Genomic DNA, 9,349 nt, shown 5'->3' with positions numbered 1-9,349 from the left:
GTCTGTGGTGCACTAGCCTCTCATCCCACTGCCTCTGAAGCCTGAGGCATTCTGCTCTGGAGCCACGAAGTGCAGGAGGGGCATCGCTGAGAAGACAAGCTGCATTTGGAGTTACTGGGCAAGGCTCACACCGTGGAGAGTGGACCCTACGAGGCATGAGGTTTTGCAAGACAGCGTCGACTCCTTCTGTCGTTCAAATGTGTGGGTTTGGTGGAAGGGGACAGCAGAGAGGCAGAAGGTTTTGCATAAATTTGCAGATTGAACTTATGAAGTTACTCAACACAATGAATACTACTCAGCCTGTGAGAGATATCCAACGTTCGAAAAAAATAACCCTGGTGATGTCATTCGGATTACGGGACACGACATTTTTAGCAGCTTCAGTTTTGACAAGTCTTTCTTTAAATATGTCTCTTGTGAGTCTCTCATCCTTACAGAAGTGTGACACTGGAGTACCGCTTTAAGTTTTGTTTCCAATGAACCATCTAACCATTTTTTTAACCCCTCAGTTTGTCTTTCACTTGTGTCTCCGTGTTGTATATTCCTGGTCTGTCAACATGCTTGAGAACCACAGTACTTGCTTTTCAGCATCTCTATCATTATTTTTTTATCACCATTCTTGTGGATGATTTTCTGAAATGAAATGTGTAATATTTTCTCTTCACTTTTAAAAACATCAAAGAATTCAAGAATCTTTATAGCAAGCAATGTTTATTAAAAAACAGATCTACTACAAGAACTACACATAGAATTATATAAGGCCTATTTGATTAAACTACTATTGCTATTACTGTACAATATTGTACCAAAAAAGAGTGTACCTCTGTAATGTACAACATTGTATATACAAAGTACATCTGAACACAGGATTCTCCAGTAATACAGAGACAACTATAAATAGATTTGACATTACAGTCTTTTTTTTTTTTTTAGTTCTGCTGTTTTCAAATGGACACAAAAATGCATATTTCACAATATTCAATTCAGACAAATCATCCCCACACAGTTAGTCCACACGCAAGCCAAGTTGTTCAAGTGCACAATGATTGATTTGAGATCGAAGAGAGTCCCAGCTCCCCTTTAACAGCACAGCCGGGACAAAACACACCAACCAACCACATGCACGTCTGTATGTGTGAAAGTGTGTGTGTGCGCGTTGATAAGGCGAGTTCATCTCTCACCAGAAACACACACACGGTCACACTCCCTCCAGTTGTCACGATGAGGTAAGAGCGACACAAATACACCAGGTAATATACAAACAGTATACAGAGATTAAAAAACCTTAATTATAATTCTTTACCTGGTAGAGAGCATACAGGAATGCAGTATGTGCTGTATTTGTGGGAGAAGGGTTGAGGAAGGGGAATATGAGGACGCCTATGTAAAATGACTTCAATACTTTTTCAAGAGGGTGAAATACAACAGAAAAGGCTTTATTCAGTTTACTCTGAATGGCATGTGTCCACTTTTGAAGTCAGTGTTTGCTAAATTATTCACATATTCCTTAATTCATCATCAGATCAAATTTTGCAAAGGTACATTTTAGCAAATAATATATGTTTAAAAAAGAAAGAAGAGACGTTTAAGTCCTTAGATTTGGGTTTTCTCATCCTATTTCTACTTAAAGCTAGCCTGCCACTGGTGTTGTTACAGCAGCGACTGAGGACGAGACAACAGTTCATGTATCCCTGCAGGTTTATTTTTTATCTGGTCACACGTACACAGTGCATATTAACTCAGCACGAAGGCTTCTGGTACTCCAGAATATGGGAGAAGTGTTTTCCTGTGTGTCTCCAGACAGGTGCTGTCGGGTGGCATCCCTTTATGATAGGTGGGGGCAGGGGTGGGGTGCATACATACTCGACATCCACGCATGTTCACACAGGTGCACACACACATGCACACACCCAGACAGCTACACAGTTCAACATTTTACCATTACAGACTCTGAGCATTAATAAACAACTGGAAAATAATAATAATAATAATAATAAAAGCAAACTTTGCTTAAGAACGCATTGGATGAGGTGGTTGGTTGTGCTTCTTTCTAAACACACTCAGGAGGATCCTCAGCTCCATGCTTCCAGTTATCATGATTATTACAAATACATACACACCATTAGAATAATAAAACCCTTTTTTACTGTTACGTCTGAAGCATATAGTTAAAGGAGCAAGCTGTAACTCTGAAGTTGTCTTGAAGCTGGTACTGCAGATATATAAACTGATGCAATCAGCCAGCTCGCCACCGTGGCTGCTGTCTACGGCCCCAGCATGCAAGGAAAACCTGAAAGGCGTTTAGCTGCCGCAAAACAACACCACACACACACATTTGGAGAAAATGTGTGTCTGTGTGTGTACAGTCCAACATTACCTATAAAAATGCTGGGTTTCAGTGGTCCTCCACATACACAGAGCTGCAAGAGGGAAGCAGCATAATGCCTCAAACTACCAGCTTTCATTATTTTTATTGCTATATTTAGATTTAGAATTACTGTTGTTATGTTGTGGAGAACACTGCTCCTGCTATGCTCCTGTTGTGATACTAGTACTGAACAACAATAAAAAAAAAAAAAGTCACCAACATATCAAACACTGGAGGAAGAGATAAAATAAAGCTCTTGATCACATGACTTAGACTGATTTTTGGCCCAGTTTTCTCTCCTTTCATCATCAACCAAAACGCCACCTTTATCTGCATTTCTTCCACTTCTGAAGCAGCAAGTCAGTGAGCTTCATTTCTACACAGAATGAGAGCTTAGCATTTCACAGTCTATTCTCAGGAATCAAACACTCCCTTCCAGTCCGCTAGTCATGGGTCATTAAAAAGAAAAGAAAAAACTGTCATGTCTACTATACAAAAATCAAACAGTGCTTTTTGTTCCTCACTTAGATCTGTGTGTAAAGGCAAGTAACACTCTTGCACGCCCACTCAAACACAATTTCAAACGTCACAAACTAGTGTGTGTAAGCCGTAGGTCTGTAGGTGTCCATCCTGAGTCCTGTTCCCTTGTACAAGATTTTAAAATCCAGTGATCCCTGGAATCTCTGTGGTGGCAAAGAAAAAGAAGTGTCTTTGAAGGGTGTTCGCTAAGCTGCGCCCTGTGATAGCTGACCTGTAGTACGCAGAGCTGCCAGGGGAGGGCAGAAGTAACTCTTGACACTCTAAAGGGAACATGGCGTCTTACGAACTCGCCTGGACACCAACAAGTGAATGCTACAGTATAGTAGTGGGTTAGGTCTCGTGTAAAACAAGTGAAGTGCTTTCCGCACCTGGTAGAAGAGCTGTAAGAATCAAAGAGTTTGTAAGAATCAGTATCATGGATCAGACTGAGAGGTCCTAAGCTGGGCAGGATTTGTCGTTAGACTGGGGTGGAGGTGGAGGAGGAGGGGTGTGAGGGAGAGAGTGTGTGTGGCCTACGGGTGGAGGAGGAGGAGTAGGGGGCACAGTAGATGTCGGAGAACCCATGGCAGGACTGCCACCTCCTCCTCCGCTCTTTGGGAACACCACCGGTTTAGGCCTTGTTGCTGGGGGGCGCAGCTCCCTAAAAGAAGGTACAGATGAGGAGAGGGAGGAGGAGGAGAGAGAGGGGGATGTGGCAGAGGGCAGGGGGCTCCGCGGCTGGCTCTTGGCCGGGCGGAAGGAGGAGGGCACGTCGCTGGCTGAGGAGGCGCTGCGCTGAAGCGGGTGGGCGTGCGAGGAGCTCCCCTCGCTGTCCCGTAACAGACGTGAGTGGAGCGGACTGGAGGGTTCCGAGGCTCCTCCTCCTCCTCCACCACCCACTCCTTTCAGCTGCTCCAGTGTGTCCAGGACCACGTCAGGGGTGTGTGTGTGCTTCGAGGTGCTCTGTCTCTCCAACTTACTGAGCTCACTCAGGGCAGAGCTCATCGCAGTCTCAATGTCCTGTGACACAAGAGGAAGACTTCAAGTAAATATTCGCTTGTGTATTAAATACTCAGAGTAGCAGACGGTGATGTCACTGATCTGTACCTGCGAGCTGTGCTCCACCTGGGCTATGACCTCAGGGTCCAGTGGTCTGTGGTTGCTGAAGCTCTTAGAGCGCCCTGCTGTAGTTGTCTTGCGTAACTGTGGACTCTCCACCTAAACATTCATGAAGCCAAGTATTAAAAAAGCTGTTCATTCTCTGCGTTAATGCAGCCCATAAGATGCTACAGTACCTTGGTCTTGAGAGAGGAGTGGCGAGTGACTGAGTTGAGGATGCTATGAGCACTGACGGGTCGTTTGTCTCCAGTTTCTTTCACCAGAGCCCCACCGACAGGAAGAGAAGCGGTTCTCACGCCTCCTCCTCCTCCTCCTCCTCCTGCTCCCCCTCCTCCACTTCCACTGGCTCCTGGACTGGTACTGTCACTCTCTGAGCCCCGGAATGTTCTCCGGATGCTCCCGGACTCCGGACGTTTCCTCATCCTGAGTGAGACAAATATTTCAGTTATGTTTTTCTATTATTTACCGTGTTGCTGGGATTGGGTTCAAGGAGTCAGCCAACTCAGGGCAAAGAAGTCTGAAAACAACAACAACAAAAATCACTCCCACTTCCAAATCTTGTTTTGTCGTTGTTGTTGTTGTCGATTTCCACACAATTCATTTCACTCAACTGAAAGCTAAAGTTGCAGATGAAAATCTCTGATACACTGTAAATAGTCTGTTTCTGCACATGAGACGCACTTGTTCAAGTTGGCCAGGTAGATGTCAGCCACATGAGCTCCAGTAGGAGAGGCAGCGCTGCCTCGAGTAGACACCCTCTCCTCCAGCAGGTCCCTGCTGTCCACATCCGGCTTTGGACTTCCCCTGCCCCCGTCAGCCCTGAAACAACCAAGACATAGCTCAGAAATGATTGCTGTGCTTCTATCTCGCACCAAGGCAGCAGAGGAGGAACTTTCTGTCACACGTATGAATTACTTCTGAGAGAAAAAGCTGACGAGGACGTTGATGTGCTATGATATGCAGTTCACTGCGCATCACAGCAGGTTAACTTCCGTAGCTGTGGGGATTTCCACTGGGCTACTGTCTGTGTTTACTTCTGATCAGATCAAAGACCAAGCGTCATTTCTATTTCTGGTTTTTGGAGAAGGTCTCATAGCCAGAGATTGCATTTCCCAAACCTCTACAACAGAACAGCTCAGTCAAATTTTTTATCATGATGAATATTCACAACAGAAAGAATAAGACCCAGATTTCCCAGCAGGCCAACAGGTGAACGAGGGCAAGTCTTTACAGTGTTACATGAAAATTTCTATAATTCATCTGAGAAGATACAACCCAGAATGTAAAGGACAAGTCGATGAAATGACTAAAGAGAAATATTTTGCTTTTATGATATGAGCACCTCATCAAAGGCTTTAACGTTTAATAAAACTGCCTCTTTCAAGGATCCAGTCCAGAGATTGCCTCTCGTCTTATCTCCGTTGTCAAAGCTCACTATGGTTGAATATTTAACATCATTTGACAGAAGTTGTCTTTCAAACATGACAGTCAGAGTCAATCAAAGAGACCAGTTTTACTGCACATCTATGCAGACAGTGCTTGGAAATGGCAATTTGTAAGTGTACTGTAATACTGTAATTTCTTAATTAACATGTTGTTCTGTTCCACATGTTCGATGTTTGATTAAGACTAGCGACCGGAACACATCTTACGTGTCTTGGACCACAATGTACTGGTGCGGCACCAGTCCATCCACTCCGTTATGTTGTCCCTCCCACCAGTCATCAGAGGCTCGCTGGTACAGAAGCAGAGATGCTCCCTTCTTGAATGACAGCTCCCGACTTGTCCGGCCAGAGTAGTCGAACCGAGCAATGGCTTCGAACGGGTCGGACTCTGAAACAGCCAAGGAGCCTGAGATTCAGAGGATGGTGGACAGACACAGGAAGTGAAGGAGAAGCAGGGGGCAGCAACAAACAAGGAAGAGAAACAGAGGTGGAGGAGAGGGGAAGCCAGATTAGTGCATAGCAGGTTAGTGCTGCTGCATGTGGTGGCTGCACAAAAGTTAAAATTGCTGAGCAGTAAAAAAGCAGCATGATTAACAGGTTACTGGGAGCAGAATGTGAGCTGGTTTAAGTGGTTAGAGCCACAGTAACTGGCGAGAAAAGCAGGAAGAGATCTCATAAACTGGTGAAAAGAGTAGCTCTCTCTCTCTCTCATATATATATATATATATATTCACATGTGCATGTGTGTGTCTGTGTGTGTGTGTGTGTGTGTTATGCACCATCTTCGCTGTTGTGACCAACAGAGATGGTCTCAGGCGCAGGCTCTTCCACCAGGGGGGGCTCACAGTGTGGACTGTCACTGATGTGGAGACAGAGGGCAGATGAGGTTAGAGGACACAACTACAGAAGTCTCAGACAGGCAACACATGTGGATGACTCACAGCCTGACCTCATATTCTTCCATTAAATCACATAAACTCATACTGTAAGCACCACGCCACCGCTCGCTGGTCAGAGTAGAAACACACTGGAAACTTGTACACTCCTTCAAATAACATTTCTTGATGAAAATGTGCTGTCCGCCTGCCCTATTCAGAGTTTTCGTCTTTTCTCAACTGTTCCAATTATATTTTCTGTAAATGTCATTTCCAGTCATTCTCCACACTGCCAGGAATGTCAATGCACATAATGAAGTGTGGTTCTGGCATGTTTTATTATGTGTACTGAGAGCTCTACACTGCCAGGAGTGAAATAATAAAGGGAAAATGTTGAATGCTTCATCAAGTATTTTAAAATATAGCAAATTTTGCTTTAATTGTTGAATGCAGACTCCCTCAAAATTGCTAAAACCTCCCAATTCCCAGTATAAGTACAGTAACAGTCACATGACCTAAATGGTAGCTATGGCCCTGGGTGCAACAAAGCCGAGCCATGCCAGTGTGCTAACATTTTCTGTCTACATTTCCTACAGCAGAGCTTGAGAGCTGCTCCTCCAGTGTGACTTACAGTCTAAACAACAGCGCTGACTGGCAGCAGTAATCATAATAACTGGTGCCGAGGCTTGTCATTACAGTAAAATTGAAAGTTGGTCCTTGTGTGCATTGCGGTGTGTGCATGCTGTGCTCTCCCAGGCAGATGTGGTCAGGCGGTGCTTATTCTCCTGTGTGATGGAGGGTAAGCTGATCCTTGTGGCCCCCTGGCCCTGAGCGGAGCAGACAGGCTGAGAACCCCATCACTCCACAGCAGCCCCTAAATCAACCATCTGCCCCCCCGCCACTCTGGCCTCCTTGTCATCTCCAAGCCCCCCATTGTTTGATACCAGTTGGACAAGACATTCCCTGCTTCCTACTGGCTTTAACAATTCAAGCTCCTACCCTCCTTATGACTCCTCGAACTCCCCTCACATACACACTCACCAGAAGTCATCTCCAGCTCCAGGGATGGTGTAGACGGGGCCCTGCAGGTCCTGCGGTCCGGGAAAGATGGTGTCATGGTGGATGATGATAGTTTTAATGAGCTCATTGACATGAGCCTGGCAAGAGACCTGGTCGTGGCCTTCTGGGACAGACATCAGGGTGGGGCCGAAACAGATGGCCAGGTTGTAGGGGTCCATCATGTTCTCCTCGCTGTACTGAGACAAGCTGGGTGGAAGAGAAAGCAGAGTCATTTAGAGGGCATTACCTCCTCCTCTAAAACATATAAGATATAGAAAACTGACCATGCACACAACCATGACATGTCATTTATACCCTACATCACCCTCCCTGCCTGAGCGTAAACTGTGACTGTATATCTGTGTATGTCAGATACACGAGTATAAAACCATCATAATAAGTAAACAGTATGTGGAGCCCTTCATAAATGACCTTTAGCACAAGCTGATGTGAACCATCCCTCATTCACATGTGCTTTCAGAGTACTTCCAACGAGGCAGATGGCAAAAAGGTGGAAGAGAATGCCTGGGTTACATTCAAGGTCTTGTGTAAATACCTCAAAGTCACAAGTTCACTTGTCAGGGTAGCTGTCAGTCATGTGATGCTGAACAGGAGCTGGGAGATGTAACACAAAAATGTGCCTAAACACTGTGAAAAATGAACTACAAGCTGGCTCAGACATTAGAAAAGAAGCACTTGAGAGTAGCTGAGGTCAATCTTGGCCTCAAATCAATTAAGACTCTGTGACATGAACTGAAGAGAGCCATTCATGAAAGACATTCCTGAAATGACAACATAATTACACAATTTTGAACAGCGAAATGCTCCAAATTTCTCCTGGTGAATGTGGAGATGTGCTCAACACATGCAGGAGACACTTGGCTGAGGTCAGCGCTATAAAAAAAAAAAAACTCAACTTAATAAATACAACAAAACATGCAATTGTTTTTACGTGATTATTTCAGGCAGATGCTCATCCATTCGTGTGACTTTGAAGAATGTCAGACCACATTTTATGACAGAACGACGCAAAAATGCAGGGAAATCCACCATTTTCTCTTACTATTTCTTGGCCCTGTATATGATGCTGGGTTATCCAAATAAACTTGACTTGAAGTGGAAAACAGAACCACTCCTAAGGAGGGAGGCTTCCAGTTCCTTGAAGAATGAAGAGGCGGAAATATTCTTTGCACTTTGGACGTTCATTAGAGTCCATACTTGACTTCTCACAAAGGTTAAAGGATGTTTAGAATTGGTGTGAGGAGGCCAAATGAGCCTCATTCTGGTGTTTATTTGTGGAGTTTATGAGTGTGTGTGGGGTAAAGGATGCTCCTTAACTGTTGACAGGCAGCTTATTAGAGCTTATTACTTTTAGAAATCACTGCACAAGTTTCAGGTTTTGTGCTCTGTACGTCAAATTATGCATCACTGTTCAGATCTAAGAATGGCAGCAGCTTTACAAAGTCATTATAGTGGACTTGTGCCTGCTGCATTCAGTGAAATCATGGACTTTAGCAGTTTTATGTAGCATATTTGATTGTCTTCCCTTTAGCCTTTTATATGGCTCATCTGTTCCTTTTAGTGGTTTATAGTGACTGAAAACTGTTTCTATAGTCAGCAGACTTTGATACTGAAAGATGATTCAGTACACTGATTGAGATTGAAAGCAACGGACTGTGAATGTGACATCATACTGTAACTCATATTAGCATAGAGTGAAGGGGCTGTCATCTCAATACATATGGTTCTGTGGTCAGAGTAATGGCTGCGGTCGTTTTCACCCTACACTCTGTGACATGCTCACTGCAGAGGCTGATGTAGGTCGGGTGCTCGGCTCTTTGGTGTTCTTTGTGTGAGATCACTGTAAAGCAAACATGAGGAAGCCTGAGGCCAAATGCATTTTCCACACAGCTGCACGTGTGATTTAATGAACCTGGATGTTTGAAGGATATTGACACAAGCCT

The 9,349-nt window shown here is 44.5% G+C and overlaps 1 protein-coding gene across 4 annotated transcripts in view; it reads right to left on the bottom strand.

Annotated features, from left to right (window-relative positions):
* Nucleotides 1–692: 692 nt before the first annotated feature.
* Nucleotides 693–9,349, bottom strand: part of srgap2 (SLIT-ROBO Rho GTPase activating protein 2) — a 51,272-nt gene continuing 42,615 nt past the window's right edge. For 2 of the 4 annotated variants that reach the window (XM_076755444.1, XM_076755447.1), the window contains exons 17-23: nucleotides 7,368–7,592; nucleotides 6,231–6,310; nucleotides 5,659–5,857; nucleotides 4,688–4,825; nucleotides 4,183–4,429; nucleotides 3,995–4,105; nucleotides 693–3,907 (exon numbers count right to left, since the gene is read on the bottom strand). In XM_076755444.1, the coding sequence (XP_076611559.1) occupies nucleotides 3,344–3,907; nucleotides 3,995–4,105; nucleotides 4,183–4,429; nucleotides 4,688–4,825; nucleotides 5,659–5,857; nucleotides 6,231–6,310; nucleotides 7,368–7,592 (1,564 nt within the window). In that variant the 3' untranslated portion in view covers nucleotides 693–3,343. The other 2 variants (XM_076755445.1, XM_076755448.1) reach the window with 2 other exon arrangements.

This window comes from Chaetodon auriga, chromosome 2, assembly GCF_051107435.1.
Source record: "Chaetodon auriga isolate fChaAug3 chromosome 2, fChaAug3.hap1, whole genome shotgun sequence".
Classification (NCBI taxonomy): Eukaryota; Metazoa; Chordata; class Actinopteri; order Chaetodontiformes; family Chaetodontidae; genus Chaetodon; species Chaetodon auriga.
The sequence above is the reverse complement of the archived record's forward strand: the minus strand, read 5'-3'. Positions and strand labels throughout refer to the sequence as shown.